The sequence below is a fragment of the Chinchilla lanigera genome, unplaced genomic scaffold (assembly GCF_000276665.1).
Source record: "Chinchilla lanigera isolate Chin_1 unplaced genomic scaffold, ChiLan1.0 scaffold00071, whole genome shotgun sequence".
Lineage (NCBI taxonomy): Eukaryota > Metazoa > Chordata > Mammalia > Rodentia > Chinchillidae > Chinchilla > Chinchilla lanigera.
In genome coordinates this window covers 6963894-6986823 of record NW_004955472.1, presented here as the reverse complement: position 1 = coordinate 6986823, position 22930 = coordinate 6963894, and the positions used below count along the sequence as shown (strand labels likewise).

The following is a 22930-nucleotide window of genomic DNA, read 5'->3' as shown; positions in this document are numbered from 1 at the left end:
TATCGCTGTGGTATGATATTTTAAATTCTTCTGGGAAAATACCCAGAAGGGGAATAGCTGGGTTAAATGTGACTCCCAATCCTAGTTTTGTGAGGCATCTCGAAACTGATTTCCTTTGTGATTTCACCAGTCTACACTCCCACCAGCAGTGAAGTAGGGTTCCTTTCTTCCCACAGCCTCTCCAGCATTTGTTATTGGTTGATTTCTTGATGATAGCCATTCTTTGTGGGGTGAGATGCAATCTCAATGTTGTTTTAATTTGCATTTCTCAAATGACTAATGATGTTGAACATTTTTTCATGTATTTATTTACCATTTGTATTTCTTTATCTGAGAAGTGTTTATGATGCCAATTTTTGGATTGAGTCTTTGAATTTAGGGGAGATGATATTTTTTAATTCTTTATATGTTCTAGAAAGAAGTCCTTTTTTGGAGGAACAGTCAGCTAAAATTTTTTCCCAATTGGTAGGTTTTCTTTTTACTCTGCTGGTGATTTCTTTAGGTATCCAAAAACTTTTCAGTAAGATGAAGTTTGGGTTTTGTTCATGAACTCTCTGCCTACCCCTATGTCTTGAAGGTTTTTCCCTACTTTCTCTTCCAGTAGATTTAGTGCTTCTGTTTTAATATTGAGATCTGTGATCCATTTTGACTTGAGTTTGATATATAGTGATAGACACGGGTCTCTTTTTAGTCTTTGGCATGTGGCAAGCCAGCCTGGGCTTTCTTTCTTCAAGTGAACTGGTTTGGCCTCTTTGTCAAAGATCATGTGGCTGAGTGTGTTTGTGATTGTGGCTGCTTTTTCCAGTCTGTTCCATTAACCCTCAGGCCTGTTTTTTATTCAGTACCATGTTGATTTTACCACAGTAGCTTTGTAATATAATTTCAGGTCAGGGATTGTGATACCAGCTGACTTGTCTTTGTTATCCAGGATTGCTTTAGCTATTCTGGCTCTCTTCTGGTTCCAGATGAATTTAAGGAATGTTTTCTCTAGATCTGTGAGGTATGCTAATGGTATTTTAATTGGAATTGCATTGAATCTGTACAACAATTTTGGGATTATGGCCATTTTCACAATAATGGCTCTTCCTATCCATAGCAAGGAATATCCTTCCATTTACTGAAATCCTCTTCAATCTCTTTTTTCAGAGTTCTATAGTTTTCACTGTAAAGATATTTTACTTCTTTAGTTAGATTTATTCCTAAGTATTTTAATTTTTTAGATGCTATGGTGAAAGGTATGGTTTCCTTAATTTCTCTCTCAGTGTATTTGTTGTTTGTGTATGGAATATCATTTATTTATGTCTTGACTTTGTATTCAACTACATTACTGAATTTGTTAATTAATTCTAGGAATCTTATGGTGGAGTTTTCAGGGTCTTCCATGCAGAGTATTGTGTCATCTGTGAATAATGATCATTTCACTTCTTCCTTTCCTATCCTTATTTCTTTCATTTCTTTCTCTGTCTAATTGCTCTAGCTGCTTCCAGAACTATGTTGAATAGGAGTGGTGACAGTAAACATCCTTGTCTTCTTCCTGACCTTAAAGTGAGAGCCTTCAGTTTTTGCCCATTTAGTATGATAATGGCTGTTGGTTTGTCATAGATGGCTTTGATCAGATTGAGGTAAATACCATCTATTCTGATTTTCTATAGGGTTTTTATAGTGAATGAGCTTTGGACTTTGTCAAAAGCTTTTTTTGCATTTACAGAGATGATCATGTGGTTTTTGTCTTTGGCTTTATTGATATGGTATGTTTCATTTATTAATTTGCATATATTGTACCATCCCTGCATTCCTGAGATGAATACAACTTGGTCATGGTGTATGATTTTCTTGATGATTTGCTGCATTCTATTTGCTAGTATTTTATTGAGCATCTTTATATCTATGTTCATTAGGAAAATTGTTCTGTGGTTGTCTTTCTTTGTTGGGTCTTTCTCTGGTTTTTGTATCAGTATAATACTTATCTCCAGAAATGAGTTAGGGAGAATTGTTTCCTTTCTGATTTCATTGAAGAGTTTGAGAGTATTGGCATTAAATCTTCTCTGAATTTCTTCTAGTACTCCACTGTGAATCCATCAGGACCTGGACTTTTCTTTGTCGGTAGGTTTTTAATCACATAACCCTACACAAACAGCCTGTAATGAGTGCCATAAAAGTTTAGCCAAAAGACCAGCTATACCTGAAGACACTCCTACACACATATAATCCAGGTGCATATTAACTACTTCTACAAGTTTCAGAAATCCGGGTTTAGATCCACCATTCCATAGTTAAAAGAGCCAATTCAGATAATTGCTGAAGAATTTACCTGTACAGCTCCTCTGGGGCTCACTCTGAAGAGATGATGCACTCAAAGCCGTGCCCTGATCACTCTGGATGCCCACCAGTCTATGTACAGCCAAAGCCCGAGGACACCATTCACAGGATTGCTCCACACCTGTTCCCCTTGATTTTTATACCTTTTCAGACTGCTTACCCAAGTCCTTACTTCTTTGCGCCCCTGCTACCTATGGTTTTTGCCTTAAACTCTATAGATGATTGTCCCAAGAGGATAGAACAATCAATCAAACACTTGACCAAGATTTGTTGAGCATCCAAGACACATTGGACACTCTCCTAGATCTAGTTAACTAACTCACTACCCTGCCAGAGTCAACCTAGGGAGAAACCCTATAAGAAGGGAAGCAAAGCACAAACTCTTGATAGGAAAACTTTCAGTCTTGGAACCTTGACTACTGCTTCTGGTTGGGCCTTAGCTCAAAAGTTCACATGTAACATGTCCAGCAAATATTTGCCAAGGAAGTTAATAGAGGGGGGAATTTGAAGAAAATGCCCCCCAGCCAGTTTGTTGGTTGCCCAGGTAATAATTCCTGTTACAAGTTCCTGTTACATCTGTCTCCTAGAAATGGCAGGTGACTGTGATGAATATTATAAGAACCAATCCCCATTCTGCCTCTGTACTTGCTGTTTGCTTATCCCATATAAGCCCTAGACCACCAGAAATCAGGACCTGACATTTTGAGGAACAATTGATTCTTAGTCAGTGTCTGTCTGATATTAAATAAATCTGACTCCAAATCCTGGGTGTCCTTTCAGTGTTTTTTTTTTTTTTTTATTCTAGCACAGTTATATCTGTTCCCATTTATAAGGCTTTGTTCAGCAGGTGGTATGTGGGGGCATAATTAAAGAAGGATTTAATGTTTAGGAGGAATGTCAGCTAAGGGATTGGTATTGCAGAAAGATGATGGTGTTAAATAAGAAGAAATTTAAGTGGTTAAGATTTTTGAGAAATGGTAATATAGCTCTAGGGATGTGTTCTGAGAAATTAAAGGACATGGTTGTTTAAGGACTTTAGTGATATAGGATGAACAGTCTTACAAAATTACAGAAAATTAGTGACAACTAGCTTAGAGTCTTGAAAAGTCATGAGTTACCACAGTAAGAAGATACAGAGAAGAACATTTAGTAGTTGCTAGAAACCACTTTCTATTCCATCTTTACTTGTTTATACTGATTTCTCTAATTTGTCTCCTGATGGTATTATATGTCATCTCTTACTCATGGTAGATAAGTGATCAGTGTGTAGAAACTAAAGGCTATGGACTGAATGTGCTTCCCTAAATTTATACCCTAATCCTCAGTGTGCTTGAAAATAGTGCTCTTAGGAGATAATTCAGGTTAAAAGGGTCATAAAATAGGGTAATAATCTAATAGACCTGGTATATTTATAAGAAGAGGAAGATGTGTGTGTGGGTGTGTGCACCCACACACGTGCATGTGTGCACTTGTGTGTTTATGTAGAAATGTTTCATGAGAAAACATTTTGTGAGGACCCAGAAAGAAGGAAGCATGTAAGGAAAGGGAGTCCATCCAGACCCTGAGCATGTTGTAACTAGTTCTTAGCCTCACCATTCTTCAGCAGTGTGAGAAAATTAATTTCTGTTGTTTAAATTATCACGGGGTAATATTTTGCATGGCAGCTCGAGCTAAGACACTAACAATGTTATGGGGTTTGGTGGAAGGAGGGTGAGTTGTTTTTTTTGAGCAGAATGCTGACTCAGAGGATTTTCAAAAATTTAAGTTCTTTTTTTAAAACTAATTTCTTATGGTCTCATGACAGAAATAACATCTCTTGACCATGTGCCCATCACTTGCTGTGTGCTATTTTACACGTGCGCACACACTCACATATGCATGTGTGAGTGAAAGATAAATTTACCTTATACCTTGAAAGACCCATTTATTTCTTCATACCCACTTATTTGTCACATGTAAGGTTGGGTTTGGCCTTGAATGGGGTATTCAGAATGGAGTTTTCTTGATTTATCTCAACTCTAGTCTTGAACAGTTTCAGTTTACTGCAGTTTAGATGTTCAAGGACCAAGATGCCAATGAATATAGGCTTCTGTTACATAATTAATAATCCCAAATAGCAATGAAATAAAAAAGAGAAACATCAATATTATTTTAGGACATTCAGAAACTGAATACATTTTATAGGAAAGTATTTTATTTTTGTGTCTCAACAGATGGAATTCATAACCTTGTTTTCTGATAAGACAGTTCAAACATACAAATTAATTACAACAATGTGGTTATTGGCTCCCCCCTCCCGCCCCTAAAATTTAAAACAACTGACAGTTTTGAAGGACACCAAGACAATAGGGCTTAAACAATACGGCAGTTAAAATGGCCATCCAGGAAAATAATTACAATAGTTTTTCAAAAGAATTTGTCCTTTGAGTAAAACAGACTGAAGGAAAAGAATCATCATGAAATGAGGACTACAGTTCCCTTCCAGTAAAAGGGAACAGGGATCTATGTTAAAACAATGGTACAGAAAACTGGGGAGTCAGACTGGAAGCAACAGAAAGCCCTAGGTAAAGCAAAAACAAAACAAACCTTCTCCAATGAAATGCATCCCCTTGTAGATATCCACTCAAACTCTTGTTTCATGTGGAAATGAATGTTTCCTCACCCCTAGTGCCTGGAAGTGAATTATTTTTGTACTTTGCTAAAATTAATCATTTTTTCAAACCAGCATCTCAAAGAGAGGGGAGAATGTGTTATTAATTTTGTAGAAGTCAGTGATTTTAAAGATAAGCCAGCCAGCTGATGGCAGGTATCCTTTTAGTCTCCGGCCGGAAGAGGAAGATACACATCCTGGTAGACCTGGGGCTCCCAGGGGAGAGGAGGTCACACTCACGGATTCTTTGTAGTCACTCTAAATCCTGTAGCACCTTTATAACGTGTTCTCCATTTTGCGTTACTCCCTCATGCTTTTCACAGTTTGCCTCACAGCACCCTTGTGAGGTAGGCAGTGTTGTGATCATGTGAGAGATGGGGGTGCAGAAATGCTCTGTAGCTTGCCCACAGAGAAACATGAATCCAGTGACAGAGCCTTGGGGACTCTTACTCTAGATCCTTGTCTTTTAAATTCTTAGCTATTCTGACTCCCTGAGAGTGGATCATTAAAGTGAGTAGGTCCTCAATGCCAGGCTCATGCCTGGTCAGTTGGACAGTAAGGCCCATCTCTAAACCGTATGGTCTGTATGACAGAATGAAAAATGGGTCATGAGCAATATGAAAATCAAAGTTAATATGGATTAAAGTTTGAAGCACATTTTAATAGCTTTATTTACTGATGTGCTGTTAAGTTACTTTGATGATAGATATTCAATAGCTAATACATGATTAAAGGGTGAATGAATGGAGATTATGCTTGGATATGTGGAAAATTAAATTTTCTACATCTTTTGAAACAAAGCCTAGAGAAATCCGATGTATAATTTTTAATTAAAAATGAGGAGTACTTTCCTGAATTTTCTGTGGATACGTATCTGAGCTAATATTGGCAGTATTTAAAAGTAGATAAATACTAAGACATTTAAAATCATTTTCAATATAGAATTTGTTTACTTATTGGTTTGGAACCCAAACCAAGAAGATCACTGTGAGAGGCAGTGCAACGTACATAAACACCATCCATTTTCCTGTACAGTTAAAGTCTTATATGTGCTTATTTGCTTTTTGCCATTTGCCTGAGAAACTTGGGCTCTCCAATTCTTATTGAATGCTATTCTGAATGGACACTGAACTTCTAGACACTGAACTATCTTCTCTGCACTTATCAGCTAGTAGACATTTTTCAGTCACTTTCCATTGCTATGAACCTGTTTTTCTTTCTTTCACTCCAGAAGACTCAGGGCAAAAAAACAGCGCTTTTATATTGAAGCCAAACCTATGTTAATATCAGCAACTTTCTTAAAACATTGCCATGGAGGGCTCTTGAGACCACTGAATTGCAGTAAACTGGATTGCTAACAGAAATGCTTATATAAATCACGATGGTGGAGCTGACTTGGTTGTCTCTTTGCATCGCACATATGTTCTGGGCCCAGTGAACCAGTTCCCTGTAGGATGTTTAAGCAGATATGCTGAGTCATAAGAATTCTGGATGGCATAGAATGGGTTTGTATGGATGTGTGTTTAAAGAAGTATTTGCTTAACTTTCACAAGAGCTCTGTATGTATATAATGGATATAATGTATTAGTCTTTTATATATGTAGTTAATAGCCCATGGCTAAAGGAATAGATTAGACGTCATGAATTGCTTCTGTGCTGCAGTCCTAGAATGTGCACTCTCTCGTGCTAAGGAATAGCATGACTGGCGAGGCTGTGTTTAGAAAAAGCTTTGCCTTGGAGATCTTCTAAATAGATTTATCTCCTAATGTAAAAATAAAAATAACAAAGTTATTCAGTATAGATATAACTTTTGCAATCACATACAAGATTTAGGTTTTTCAATTAAAGAGGCAATCTATATAGTAGCACATTAGACTAATAGACTGTGGGTTTTCAAATCTCAGACACGGGTTTCTGAAGGATTGAGTCGTAGTCTTTGTTTTCATTATTGGTGTTCAAACAGAGAATCTTCAAGTAGACCCTATATCTTCATCTGCTAGTTCTTCTTCCTGGTTTTTTTATAGATGGTACTCATAGTATAAAAGTATGTGTGTGTGTGTGTGTGTGTGTGTGTGTGTGTGTGTGTCTGTCTGGCATTAAAGTACATGTACTGCTTAGAGAGTCTTATTGACATGTTCTGACTTACCAAGTTGAGAGTACTGTGGAATGAGTATTGAGTACTGCCTCCATGACTGTAAGAAGGGTTCTCCTTCCCAGTCCAAGGTGTTCTTTTATAGAGGGTCACAATTTTTGCATTAGTTATTTATAATAGCTGATGAAAGGCACTAGAGTGACAAGTCCTAGAGGCCAATGTCTCAGATTTCACACGGATTAGTAGTAGAAAGCCAGATGGATTTTTGCTCAGGTTTATCTGTCTTCTCCTTAATTTGGCGTTTTGGTCATGAGTCTTTGTTGCTTGTGTTTTAAGTCTGATGATAAGGTAATGAAGAATATAGGATTATATAATAAACCGATCTGCCTTAAAGAGAGTAGGTAGGAACCCATAATTTATATTTGACTATATCAAATGACAAAGAACATTCAGCTAGCTGTGCTCATGGCGGGAAAATGGGAAAAACAAGGAACAAAACAAAAACAGAAACAGAAAAGTAGGATGAACTTTTAATTTTAAGAAGGAACACATGGCAGGAAATTCTTTACAAATATGGAGCCAAGATGCTAAATTAAAAGTAGGTTAAACTTTCATTTAATAATTTGATTTCATTGAATTATCTCTTTACCATTATTTACGAGTCATGGACTGTTGGGACCATCTTACCTATCAATGAGTTTTCTGGATAATCAAACTTGTCTTAGTTGGCAAAGGTGTGTTCCTAACACATACAGAACTGTGTTTACAGGAAACTTTTTGTTTTACTCATACTAGTGTAGTGCTAGGAAAGCCCACTGTCAGAGACATGCTCCTGCTCAAGCAGCTCTGGTATTAGCAAAAAATTTTCAAGAAGGAAATCTCTGGTTGCAACTCTCCACGTGGCAATTAAAGGACAGCAAAGCAGCCTTTCCTGGATCTCTTGAATAGCAGCCTCACGATTTGTGTGTTTCCTGCTGCTGTGTGTTTGCTGAGGTCGACCTCAGGCAGTGAGATTTCTTGTCATCTAACAAGTATATCTTCCGGTTACCGTTAGTGTCAGCTTTGTGCTTCCGCCTACACCTACATGCCCTTCACTGGGAAGCATCAGATGATCCACAGGGATAATGATGATGCTGCAGCTAGTGACAGCTGCCGCTGTCAAAGCCCACCCCCTTAAATATCCAGAGGGGAGGAGAGCATCTTCCTTCTCAGCAGAAAAAGCACAGAGGAATAATTGTCAAAATTTCAATTCATTTCTTCCTTAACACTAGACAACTTTCTCTCTCCAGTTACCAATGGGCTTGAAGACAAACAATTGTTCTCCTTTTAATATTAATGTTTGTACCTTTCTACTTTATTTGAGGCTTTGGAACATCAAAAGAGGGCTGAGTGACAGCTAACACAAATTTGATGGTGATGTAGGTCTGACTTGCTAAGCCCTTCCAAGTCAAATGAAACTGAGATAATTTTGCAAGTGATACAGGATTTATTTTCACTAAAGTAGGATATTTTTGTAGTATCGTTGATAGTGCATAGATTTCAATGTCCAACAGGTCAAACTGACCCGTTTGTGACTTTAAGTATAGAACCTGATAATAGCCTGTCCCTTGCTTGTTTTCTGCATGTTCTCCGCTCCCTGCACCATTGAAGCAGGGGTCCACTGGATGGCCTCTTTTCTGACGGGTGTGTAGAACATTTCATCAACATAGTGCTAATACAGTTTAACAACCTTATGTTCCTTGTGAGGCTCATGTAACCTACTTTTCACAGTAAGAAAATATTTTCCATGTGGCTCCAATGTCCTTTTCTTACATTTCATTTCTTAATAATAGCCCAGTGGATTCAACTGAGATGTCAGATGCTTAAGCCCTTTCTTATCAACAAAGGAAATGTTTTCAAACTTGTTTTACATGTCATTAACATAAGTTAACTTGTTTTTACATGTGAAAAAGCAACACGCCCACACAATTACCCAATAATAACAGCCAAGAAGACGTAAACCTAAATCAAGATAATTTCATCCTTAGCATTAATATTTTAAGAACAAATCAAACTATCAGGCATTTTTAAGAAAAGTTTTGTTAAGATGTTGGTTAGTAACTTCCAATTGTAGAATATTTTCAGAGTGAAATTTTGATAAAAGACAGTAAAGAAAAATACAGAGACACATTATCTTTTCTGTGTTTCCCTCCTGTTCAAAGTTATCCACTTTTAAAACAGTTACATTTTAAACACTTAAAAAATCAAACAACCCTCCCCCCATATTTATATATGTATATATAAGCAATAGTTTTTTAAATTATGATTTGGAGCATTCTACACCTAATAGATAAAATATATGAAGACAACTGTCTTGTGCATCAGGTGACCCGGATGTGTATGATGCAATTTTATCACTGGAAGAAGATAGCATGTTTCCTTCCAGGCAGTGCCTATAGTTTTCTCATGACTGTCTCAGTGTGTTACTGTCACACAGATGTGTGTCTGAGGCAGCATGTGGCTGGACATATACTGGTATAAGGAATGGAGAAGTTTTTGCATGTCTTCTGCTTAATTTTTATTTCCCGATTATATTTTGCAGACTGTACTGATTATATTGAAGAGCAGATTAAAGCAATTCAGAATGGGAGGTGTGCAACAAAATAAAAAAAATTCATATAGTAACAAAATGTCTGCTTTTTAAATTTAAAAAAAATATCTGGTCCTGTTAGATCAAGTGTAAAATCGGACTCACTTTCAGTATGGCCAGGAGAGTTAACCATTTGAACTTTATTGAGATTAGTGTAGCTAACTCATGTAGAGAACATAAATTTGCATTTCTGTTGTCTTCTAATGGCAATTTAGCATACTAAGGGTAGAGCCTTCCTTAAAATGTGAAGTACTCTCTTGATTATGCCACCTCTTTTCTCATTCTGCTAAGGCTATAAATAAATCTTCCTATTTAAGGCTGGCATTATATCAACCCACCTGCTTCTGGAAGAGAAAAAAATCATAATAATTCAACCTGCAGATTGCTGTCAGCTTGTGATTATGTGAATGGTAAGTCTTAACTTTTAAAGTGTTATGAGCTAGGCTGAAGACTTTTTTTAAAAGTGATTTCCAGTTTAACAATTACCCGAGAATTTCCCAGTACCAATGAAAGAAGCTTAACCCTGGAGAAAGCATTCATTCATAGGGCATGACGGCATCTCAGAGATGACAGTGTAAATAGTCAGGTGGGAGAATCAAGGGTCAGTTTAGTTGTGGTGTCAGGAAAGAAGACAGAAATGGTGGAAATGACAAAGCTTTCGTGTGTGGGCTGTCTCAGAGGAGTTAGTACATCCTCCCCTCTATCTGTGATTTTGTTTTCATGGATTTAGTTATTGGAGACCAACCTGGACGTGAAAATATTAAACAAATACTTTTTATGAATGGGGAATGTACAGTTTATGAATGGGGAGAGTGCAGATTCATATAACTCATTGCAGTACATTTTTATAGATGTTCTATTTTTATTATTAGTGTTCTTAGGATCCTACTGTGCTTACTTCATAAATTAAACTTTATCAATAGTTTTTTGTGTGTAGGGAAAAAGATAGCTATTTATAGAGTTTGACACTATCTGCATGTTCAAGCATTGACTGAGTATCTTAGAACATATCCCCCGAGGGTCAGCCGAGGTACTGTATTCTCGCCTATTCTCTTCTTTCCTATTTAAGATATTTTCCAAAGGATTGGGGGTAGGTGATAGAGAAGTATTTAAAGAACTTGGGAAACTGAACGGGGCAGTCTGGGGCGCATGTAAGCGTGTCCTAATCAGAGTCTAGTACTTGGAAAGAGGAACATCAGCCCAGTCTGTTTTAGAAAAATGACCCATTTACATGTATCTTACTCACGTCTGTTGTTGCTGCTGCCAACATTTTATCACAGGCTATCTGCCAAACAGTTCCTACAAGATCAGTTTTCAGTCCCTAAGGTTTGTTGGGAAAATGTACAGTTATATTTGCTGCTCCCAGAACAGATCAGTCAACTTCAGATTTTAAATCCTGCCATTAATTACTGATTTAGAACATGATTTTCTTGAGTAAACCTTGCAAGCTTAGCCGTGATGGTCCATGGGCCCCATGTTTACTAGGTAGACTTAACCGAGGATCCCTGTAAGTCATCTCTCATGTCATCTCGCAGGCCTGTGTTGTGCGGCTTTCTCTTACTGGTAGTCAGAGTTTTGCTGGAGCAGAAGTGAACAAGCTATCTTACGAGTGACTTTTGAAGGGTAAAATAGAGCATCACCAAGAGATTTATGTCAGCTGTTTGCTAAAGTACCAAAAAACACCTGCTGTTGCCCACCAAAGTCTAAAATCAGTAGTCAAATGATATTTAATTCCTCAAAGTTTTCTACACACAAAGACAGAAGAACTCCAAAACTCTTTCATCAGAAAATATTAAAGGTTTTAGCCAAAAGGAATTGAACGGCGCTCCTCATGCCAATGGTGTTAAGTCAGTGGAATAAACAGGCACACAGTGCATTAGTCTAAAGGGGAATGGTAATTTCAGTGTTGAAGATAAGTCTTTACCTAAGTACCAAATAGCACGAATGGCTTTGACCCCAAAGGTTTACTTATTTGCCACCTATAGCTCACATGCTACAAAATACAGGGGCATTCTCATGTGAGCTATGGGCAGCCAGAACACAGAAAAGGAGATAAAAACAGGCCCCAGTGACAGTTTTAAAAGAGCATAATCTGATTCTTCTTTAGTTAGAAGATAAGGATGAGAACTAGAAATAAAGGACATAAGGGGCTGGGGATTTAGCTCAGCGGCACAACGCCTGCCTGGTAAGCACAAGGTCCTGAGTTCAATTCCCGGTACTGGAAAAAAGACCAAAAAAAAAAAAAAAAAAAAAGGACATAAAATTAAAATGGAACCCAGTGCCTCCCTCCAATCTTTCTTTAAATTCCTGGTACACTTTTTCACCAGGTCTCAGCCTTTAAAGCTAAAAGCTGTTCATTTCCTTTCCTAGGAAGCCTGAAGAAGCGCTCTGTGTTGTTGAGCAGCGTCTCCGCGCAGCCCCTGAAGAGGAAACAAATGTCCTGATTCGAGGTGAAGGGAGACCCTGCATGCATAAGTTAATGTAAGTGGGCCTGTGTTCAACTTCAATTCAACAGCGTTTCATTCTCTCACTTGTACTTCTGCTTTAAAAAATATTTATTTCCACTCGAGCAACAAAAAGTGACAAAAGTCAGGTTTCAATGGGGTGAGATTTAAATAATCCATGGTTAAAGAGTTATAGAAGATTATAAGTTCTGGACTCTTGAGAGAACTGAGAACAGGCTATTTGATGGAACAAGAAGAGTGGAATTCACCCTAAAAGCTATAAGGTGAATCTTAAAATGCCTTTGTAGTAAAAGAGGTTTTGGGTGAGAAGTAGCAATAGCAGGTTGAGCAAAGCCAGAGTTCTGACAAATGTGTTCACTAAGGAGGAAGCACGAGTCTTAGCAGTTTCTGGGTTATAGTTTTGAACTTTCAGAATATTTGAAAAGCATGTGAATATAAATGTATTGAAAATTGCTGGGAATGTAGCTCAGTGGCACATTGCCTGCCTGGCAAGCAAGTACAAGGTCCTGAGTTCGATTCCTGGTACTTCCCCATAAAAAAGAAAAGAAAAAAAAGATAAGAAAGTGAGGCCAGAAAAATGAATAATATGAGAGTTTGGAAAAATACAAATTTCTTACTAGGAACATATTTGCTTGGATGAGTTATTTTATGTGAATACCTATACACACACACACACACACACACATACACACATATACACACAAGCTGCATTTCAGACATTTGGGTCTATGTATTAATTTTCTTAGATCATTGGGACTGTCATCAGGAAATTTTTTTTCTAATACAGATTTAATGGCCAGAGAGAATGAATACTTCACGGAAAATACTTAAGCAGAGTTCTGGTCAACTCAGAACAAAATGCTAAGCTAAACAACTGTATTTTTTATAGAAACAAGAAGTCCTGGAAGAAGATAACTGGGAAATGTTATAACCTAAGGTTAAAATTTGTTCCATATGCTGGTCTGAGCAGCTTCAAAGAAGAACTTATATAACTCCTTGTAAAACTGGACACTAAAACTGCAGACTTAGAGTCAATGGAATGCCAGAGCTTTGCAGATACAGAGAGGAACCCAAGAATTGTACTAATAGTGAGAGGACAGAAAGTTAAAAGTTTATCTAGACCCCTGTAAATTCATTACTATAGTCCTTTAGACAGGAACTAGCCAGTATTTCTGGAATAGTTTACTTTCATGGTTTGGACACTTATGAGGTTGATACTTATATCACCTGTCTGTCCCTAGTATACATACACTGGAGCCTAACCCAAATAGTAATTTTACTACTATTAGATTGCATTTAGCCATATTTCAAAGGAGTATCAGTGTATTTTAACGTTGGCCAACTTAGGTTTTATGGAATTCTGGTTTCTGAAGATACTAACAGTTTATCATGAATTGACTTATTTCGTGCTCAAATCAGTTGAGAAACCTCAAGGTAAAAATTATTAAACAGGACTCTTGTTACAATGCTTTTCAGAGGATTTATTAGGCATATGTAGACTTTGAACCTTTAAGGGATAGATACAGAATGCAGCATTTGCCCAACCTATTAGTCAGTGCTACTCTGGGATAATGCTGAGTAACAGCTGAACTATTTTATAGTTGAGTATATAGAAACCCATAAGAGTGCAATTTCTCCTTTTTAACTGTAATAATATCTAAATCTTTTAACCAAATATTTTCATGGACATGTTAACTTTACTGAAATTTCACTTCACTTAGGTGTTGTTAGTAAATGTTCTTTGACAGAAAATGGCAGTAAGTCACAAAGAATTTTTTTTAATTGCTTAATGCTTTTGATTATTATCTCGTGCTCTCTGACAATTACTTAAGTACTTGCTATATAAGACTGCAAAATTAAAATGAATTAGTTTCTGTTTTAGAAGACTATCCCTCTATCTTAATTTGTTTCTTCTTTTTTTAATTTGATTTTTTTTTTTTTGGTACCGGGAATCAAATTCAGGACATTGTGTTTGCCAGACACTGTGCCACTGAGCTACATCCTTATCACCTTTTTTTTTTAATTTGGAAAGATCTATTTGATTTGCACATAAGTTGGGACTTTGATAGAATGTATAGCACAGTTTGATTTGTATTATTAATTTTTTTTTTTTTTTGGTACCAGGAATCTAACTCAGGACCTTGCACTTGCCAGGCAGGCACTTATGCCACTGAGCTATATCCCCGGCCCTGAATTATTAACGTAAAAGTCTACACATAGTTAAAAATTTCTAAAAGATTTCTGATGATTACCAGGAAAGACAAATGAAATATTACTCAAACAGGTAATTTTTCAGTTTTTATATCTCATTCCTACACATTTTCAAGTGAGAAATAAATTTAACTGTGTTACTATCAAATTGGCAAAATCTTTCCTATAGTTTTCCCTTTTCTACTTGGGTCAATTTTATTTTACTAAACTTTCTTGAAATTTCAAACACTAAAAAAAGCCTTTTGAAAGTCAGATCTGACATGTCAAGAAGGAAATCCCAGAGACCTTCTCTGGCTTACATTGAATCCTCAATGGGGACATTTTTCAAGTCTCTTGCCACATATGAAAAAATAAATAAATGTCTTGTTTATTCTAATTAAAGCTGTATTCACAAATATAGTCCATAGTCAGTGCTGTATCAGGTTATATGAATATATGGTTTAAAAGCCACATTTGGCCAAATGGAACCTTTACATCACATTATAATGAATTTTTTTAAAAAGAAATGAATGTTTAATTTTGACTAACAGTCATTAATACCCACTGAATTGGGTAAATATTCTTGGATCAAGGGAAGAAAAGAATCACCACAATTTCACATATTTATAGAGCTATAGTCTTAAATTTTTCCTTAGTAGAGTAAAAAATCAGTAGTTTTCAGCTACTTAAAGGGTTTCTACTTGAAAGAGTTCTACTCTTTAAAGAGTAGCTACTTTAGTTTCTTAACTCTCTGAAAGAAAAACAGATTGTTCGAGTCTACACAAGATAATTGTCAAAATAAAACCAGATACCTACTTGATATCTAGGAGGCAGGAAAGAACCTTGACGCTGCCCTTTGCAGGTAACCTCAAGCATAAATTATTGTAATAGAGATCATCAGGGTGGCAGTAGCCAGGTGTTACTTTACTGGGCAGTGATCTAACCTTCAGACAACCATCACACTTTAAACACCTGCTTAGCTGTGTTTCCATCAGCTTATGATGGGTCATCTTGGTTTACGTTGGTATCTGAGAAGAAATTCTCTTAAGTCAGAGAGGTTTTGAACAACAAAATTATTGACCTTAGCTACCGGTGAATGAACCCAATAATTATACATAACCATTGCCTCCTCTTCTGTTTTTTATAACTCATTAGTAGTGACCGGTGAAAAAAGTCACACAGCAGTTAAACTGGGTTATTTTCATTAAAACCACCTACCTTGCACTTTACAGGGACATCTAGTGGCACACCACCTTCAGGAGAAACCAAGGGCTGTGTTACAGTAAATTGGTCCAGTGTGGTATTACAAGTATAAAAAATATTCCATTCTGTATCAAAACTAGGCACATGCCTTTATTTATAGTAACAGAAGTTAACAGAGTTGAGTAGTTTTGCCTTGGGTCTTGTCTCTTGGCATCCTACGTTAGACATACATATCTCTCAACACACCGCTGCCCATTCCTCCAGGGATCTAGTCTCAAGCCGATCTGTAGGTAAAGGAAGGTGAAATCACACTTGGATCTATAGTGGTGAGTAACTAAAAGCACAACCTCTCATTCATATTGCTTTAAAACATATACAGCATATACGTTAAAAAAAGAAAAGTAAAGAATATATTGATCTCTTTTTGGTGCCGAACCAACAGTATGGTATGATGCAAGGCTTTAACAAAGGATAATCATAGATACAAAATTTTCTGTAGAGTATGTTTTAGACAAATGTGTCTTTAATATGTAAATCCTACACTGTAGGTTGTTCTTATTCTTTCTTTTGTTTTTGCAGTGGTAGAAAATGCGGAATATTGTCCATGAGCGTGAGCCAAAGGTTCAGGTTCATTACTGAGATCCCCAGAATGCCAGTATTTGCAAAGCAAACTATTAGTAACCCACTGTGTGAAGGGCTCTGACACATGCCTGCCTGCCTCTAGCTGGAGCATCTCCACAAGAAGTCCTCCTGCTTCCACGGCCCTGCTTTGACACAGGGGCAGCTGCGTGAAGCTGCCGCTCAGCCTAGTGATTTCTTGTGCCAGACTCTTACTGACTACCAACAATGACACGGAGACAGTGGTGACAGCGCAGACCCTCAAATCATTTTCATGTTGAACCTTCTGGGTCCAGCCCCCTCCCCTTCCACAGCAGCACCATTGTTTTTCCGGGGCACATATTCAAGGTCGATGCTGTTTTTGTGCTTGCCCTTCCCTCTGCTCCACACGAAAAGGAGGAGAAAACAAAATAAAACCACTCCCAGGAATGTGAAACAGCCCATGGCTGTAGATACCAGTATTGTTTTAAGGTCCAGGGAAAAAGTGTTAGCATTGGTGCCATTGGAAATGGTGTCATTGGAGTCGGTCATGTACATAGGGGTCCTATTTGCGTAAAGGAAGCGGTCTGAAGTGAATCCTTTCACGGTTAAGGAGGCTGTGAAGGTGTCATTCCCAGCAGCATTGCTAGCGATACAGACGTACATCCCACTGTCTTGATCCTGGGCAAAACGGATTTCTAAGGTGCCGTCACCCAACACGGTGGCTCTCCCGTTGGACTTGGTGGTGATAAAACGCCGTCTAGGTGTCACCCAGGAAATCACAGGCTGTGGGTCTCCGTCAGCACTGCATTCTAGCTGGACTGTCTGCCCTTCGTCCACAAGCAGATGCTGCAACTTCTTGTCACGGATTTTGGGTTTTTTACAGGTGAAGTAAAAAGAAAGGGCAGTGCTATGAAAATCCTTGAATGACCTCTCGCGGATGGTGTCCGGGCCAGCACACATGGGCTGCTGGCCACCAAACTGCAGGGTGGGCTGTCTCTGCAGGATCCAGAGGAGACGGCAGTCACAGGCCAGTGGGTTGTTATTGATGCTCAGGACCTCCAGAGCTCGAGGGTAGGAGAAGACGTTCTCTTCCAGAGTTTCCAGAAGGTTCTGAGACACGTTGAGCACACGCAGAAAGCGGAGCCCTTGGAACGAGTGCGGCTCGATGGTGCGGAGCTGGGCCCCCACGACGTGAAGCTCTTGAAGGCGGATCAGGTCGGAGAACATGCCCGCCTCAATAGTGCTGATGGGATTGTAGGAGAGGTTAAGGTGGGTCAGGTACACCAGGTGTTTAAAGGCCAGGAAGGGTACCGTAGACAGGTTAGTGTTAGTGACCGACAGGGATGTGAGGTTGAGACCGTAGAGGCTATTGGCAGGCATCATATCCAGTAAAGGCCAGTAATCAATCTCTAGGTGTTTCAGGTGGAATAATCTTTTAAAGGCATACACGGGCATAGTGTTGATATTAAGATGCTTGAGGTGCAGGCTGATGAGGCTGCGGAGGTGGGAAAGGGCTTCTGTGGGTACTGCTGTTAAATTGCATTTCTCCAGGGTGAGCCGTTCCAAGCTAAGTAGCCCACTGAAGGCCCTGTGTGATATGTAAACCAAATCGTTGTCTCCCACTTCGAGAGACTTCAGGTTATGCAGGTCCTGGAACATGTAGTCCAGTAAAATGACAATCTTATTCTCACTAATGTCCAGCCTGGTAAGGTTGGACAGCCCCGTGAACACTCCTAAAGGGACCAGCTTCAGGCGATTGCCCTTCAGGCGGAGGGAACGCAGGTTAAAGAGGTTGTTAAATGCTCCTGGTTCCACATTGGCGATGATATTGTCACTCAAGTCTATCTCTTCCAGCAGAGGGTAGGAGATAAATTCCTCAGGGTTGATGCTTTTCAACCTGTTTTTGCTGAGGTCCAGGATCTTGGTCTCGATGGGAATGCCCTCCGGGATGGCAATCAAGCGCCTTCGGTGGCAGCTCACAGATTTGTTCTGGGCAGAACACTCACAGCGGGCAGGGCAGCCAGTGGTGGATCCCATGAAGACCAACAGCACAGCCAGACCCAGGAATGGCTGCCAGCATGACACGGCCGTGTGAAGCATGACTCCACTTCTTCGTCTACACCTCGGTCACGGGCCTGCACAGGTGTGGCAAAGAAGGAAGAGAAGTGAGAGTTAGGGGACAGATGCACACAGGGGCATAACTCAGGCAGCAAGTACAATGGAGAAGATGCTGGATCAGGAATCAATCACACCTGGGATTATGCCTGAAGGTTTCCATTACCTACATGATTTTGGACAAGTTATTTCACCGTTCTGCATTGTGGAGTTCTTAGCTGTAAAATAAGGACAATGAAGGCAATAATTGTAACATCTTCCTAGAGCTCTCATGACAAATTCAGGGTTTGACAACTATAAAGAGGCAAATTAAGGGTGTGACATACAGTCTGAGGCAAAATGGCACACATTTGATGCACAAAAGCCTCTGTGGTTTCAATTCAAATGAGAGAAACAGAGGTCAGCGGCTAAGAGGAATCCAGTTCTGTGTGAGTGAGTGTCTGTACTGTATCTCTGGCAGATTGCCCTCTTTTCAAAATGAAGCGAAGAGAAGTTTCATTCAAGATCAGGCCCTTGAGTGCAAGAGTTACGCCCAGTGCAAAATGTTGAGATTTTCTTGGTACACATATCCTAGTAAAAAAGAACTTTCACTTCTGAAGTAAACCTTTGCCAGGTTCCAGTGAATTTTGATTTGTGAAGGTATTTTCTCATTCGTGACAAACAAAGGGTTGGCTGCCTTGTCTCTGTGTTTCTTACAGGGATGGGGCAGAGTAATGGGGCCGTGAAGGCGGAGGTAAGTGTGCTTCCTCTATGAGCCTGAGTTAAATATTCAGTAATGACAAGAGTTGGAATTTAAAGGCAAAAAACTTTGAATAGCAATGTATGGATTGTCATTCTTTCACATTCAAATCAACTGGATCTATTAAAGTGAAATTAAGTAGGTATAAATAAGTTTGGAAATAAGTGTGTCTGCCATGTTTAAAGCAGATACTGGATTTACCGTTGAAATGCATTGCAAAAGGTGTCACTGAAGTGTTTCCCAGCACTCTCTAGGATTATATTCATTAACACCATGTTTTATGAAAGCTTACATAGTTTGAAACAATATTTTAAAAATTTGGTACATTTTAACATTCACTCCTGAACTGTAAAAGAAAAACTATTAATTTTATCAATTATAGTGTTTACACATATGAGGTGTGATAAAAATATAGCAAATAGTTTCTAAACAAAAAAAATTTACTATAGTAAAAGATATTGCTATCAATCTTCATCACTGCATTTGCTGGCCCCACCACAGACCTGTGTCTGAATCTGTGGCTATATCTATATCTAAAGAAAGTTATGCATAAAAATAGCAAGTACAGTCAAACTGAATGATGAGTCACTAGGCCCCTAGAAAAGGACCACCCCAAACTGGAGAAACAAGACAAAGATTCAGGAAGGGTTAGTCAAATCAATTAGGAATACAAGTTATAAGAGTTATAATTGAAAAATATGTGGTAAAGCTATCATTATTTATAGGTCAGATTAATCTATAAAATCCAACTGAAAAACCTATTAGAACAAATAGAACAAGTTGGCATGTTAAAAGTATAATTTACTTATACATAAAAGGCACATATAAAAGTTTGCAAATTTTCAGTCAACAGCATTTCTGAAATATATCAAATTTTATAGAATGAATTTAAGAAATACACAGCCCTAATGTGACAGCTACTAAATTCTACTGAGGCACCAAAGTACAATTAACTAGAGGGATATACTATAGATTGATTAAATATTATAATAATATTGTCAATAAAAGCACATAACAAAGAATAAAACTTAAACTTGAAAAATTATTTCTAAAGTTGAAATAATTGAACTGATACACGGATGTTTGAGAGACAATTTTAAATTTCATTTTGATTTTTCAGTAGAGTTTAATGTTTGTCACATTCTGTGTATTTCTTGTTAAGTTTATTCTGGTTTGTAATATAGGAAAACTGGAAGTGCGTAATAGTAAGAGCTCAGTTATGTAAATTATGATATAGTGATACCATAAAATGCCATGTGGGCAATGCACCATAGAATTATATTTGGAAAAATGTACACATGAGAATAAGCACAAATATTTAAAAAATGATAAAATGCTTTACTATATATTTAAATATGAGATGAAAAATATAAAACTATTATATTGACACAAAAATATATAGGTACCAAAAAGTTAAATATAACACCTAGATATTTTTGAAAAGTTTGTTATGTTAAAATGGTAAGGAAAATATAAATAATTGGCTAGATGTTTAGTCATAAAAGCTGCCCTTTACATCCTCCCTTTCCTGTAAAATAAATTCTCAATGAATTAAGAATTGAAACACACAAAGAAAAAGTACTAGAAAAAAATTCAACATTTTATAATATTAGAGCTGAGAAGCATTTTTTATAAATAAAGCTAGAAACCAAGAAGAAAAATAATCATTTCTGTTGTATTTAAAAATATTGTTATAACAATATTTAAAAATATTGTTATAACAGACAAACATCACACACATAAACACATAATCAATTGCTGGAGAACATTTTAAAATCATGTAACAGATGATGGATTAAACACAGTAATAAACAGCTGTTATATTAAAAGAAATAGAATGTATACAATAAAAACTAGAAATAGCTAATAAATGTATCACTAGTAAGCAGATAACAGCAAATTACTCAATAGAGGTTTACGACTTTTGCCTGTCAGATTGAGAAATCTCAATTATTTTTAGCCCAAATTAAGGTAGAAATACATTCACCTGGTGACATAAGAAATGTAAACAGGAAAACTTTTCAGGAGGTTCAAACACAACAATGAGGAGGTGGATTGATAGGCTTAATTTAAATATATCGATTTTAATACGTTCAGCCATTAGAGCACAGTTTCAACTTCTAGAAGTGAATCATTAAGAAATAATTGAACCAATGAACTCATATGTTTGCTACTGATTTGTCTACAGTGGAAGAAAACTGAAAAACTGCAACAGGAAACTTAGTTATGTAAATTATGCTCTAGACATAAAATAAAACACAATGTCACCAATATACTATAAAATTTACATGAGATGAAATTGTTATATATACTCTCATTTTTGTGTATGAATGTACATAAAAATATGCATAAAATTGTGTTACAGGGTAGCAATATACTTAGTATTTATAAGAAGCAAATCTTTGCCCAAAGTGATGGCATCATTCAGCCTTCCAGCTAGGAAGGATGAGTGTGTTAGGGCTCTCCAAACCCTCAGCATGGATATTGTCAGTCTTTTACACTAGCCAGTCTGGTGAGTCTGTATTATCCTGACAACTAACGAAGCAAACATCCTTTTCTGTTATTATTGTTCATTTGCACAGATTTTTTTTGGTAACTCTGATGGTTAGTATTTTGTTTTTTATTGGTTTATATTTTATTATGGAGATGTCAAATTATGCACATATTCTAAATATCAAATCTTTATTATATATTTATTATGAATATTTTCTGCTAAGTTTTGGGTTACCTTTTCATCGACCCCTTTGTTTTCAGTAATGGGGATTGAATCCACAGTCTTCATATTGAATTACATCCAGCCTTTTTTTTTTTTTTTTTTTTTCTGAGATAAAGTCTGGCTAAGTTGCTCAGGTTGGGCTTGAACTCGCCATTCTCCTGACTCAGTCTTCCAGAGTGCTGGGATTACAGGTGTGCACCATCACATGAGGGTGTCCTTTCAATTTATTATTGGTGAGGTTTAAAGACCAGAGGTTTTAAAACCTGATTAAGTCCACTTTAATATTTTTCCTTTTTATAATTTATACTTTATCTGTTCCATCCAAGATCTTGGCCTATGCTAATGTAGTAAATATTTTTCTGTATGTGTTGTAGAAATTTTATAATTTTATCACTTATATTTAGGTCTGTGGTCCTATGACAGTTAAGCTGTACTGTCAACTTGATCGGCTTGGGGGCAGCCTAGGGGATTAATGAAGCACACGCTGGGTAGGTCACAGATGCATGCCTTTCAGCACTGTGCCTTGTCCTGGATCCCTTCCTGTTGGCTCTGTTCCTCAGTGGATCTGTATTAGATCCATTTTGAATAAATTTTTGTGTATGATATGAGGCAGACAGAAATTTGTTCTCCTTGACAACTAGTTTTGAAAAAGACTCTTGTCTCTCTATTGCATTACCCTGGGACATTTGTCTAAAGTCAGTTGACCAGTTACATGTATGCATATGACTATTTGTGGATTCTATTTGGCTCCATCAATTTATGCATTTATCCTTTTACCAAAAACAAAACTATTTTGGTTACTGTAGCTATTTATAATAAGTTTAAGAAATTAGATGTTAATCCTCTGGCTTTTATCTTGTTTTCACAGAATTTTTGGCTCTTATAGTTCATTTAAACTTCCATATATATTTCAGTATCAGCTTGTTATTTTCTGAAATAAAATCTACTGAGATTCTAATAATAATTGTGCTGATAATGTAGGAAGACAGGTGGAAAATTGGTAGTGAAATAACACTGAGTTTTCCAATCTGTAAAGGTGATATTCTGTTCATTTATTTAGATCTTCTTTAATTTTCTTTAGCAAATGTTCTTTCATTCATATACTTTTACTTTTTCCAATGTTTATACTTTTCTGTATCTTTTTGTATTTGATAATACCACCAATGCAATGTGGAATAGAAGTTCTGAGCGTTGTCTTCTTTACTTAGTTCC

The 22930-nt window shown here is 37.2% G+C and overlaps 1 protein-coding gene across 3 annotated transcripts in view; it reads right to left on the bottom strand.

The window, feature by feature from the left end:
- Positions 1 to 15671: 15671 nt before the first annotated feature.
- The window catches only part of Lingo2 (leucine rich repeat and Ig domain containing 2), a 1180631-nt gene continuing 1173372 nt past the window's right edge, over positions 15672 to 22930 (bottom strand). For all 3 annotated transcript variants that reach the window (XM_005401120.2, XM_005401121.2, XM_005401122.2), the window contains one exon: positions 15672 to 18283. In XM_005401120.2, the coding sequence (XP_005401177.1) occupies positions 16428 to 18248 (1821 nt within the window). In that variant the 5' untranslated portion in view covers positions 18249 to 18283 and the 3' untranslated portion in view covers positions 15672 to 16427. The remainder of the gene's footprint in view (positions 18284 to 22930) is intronic.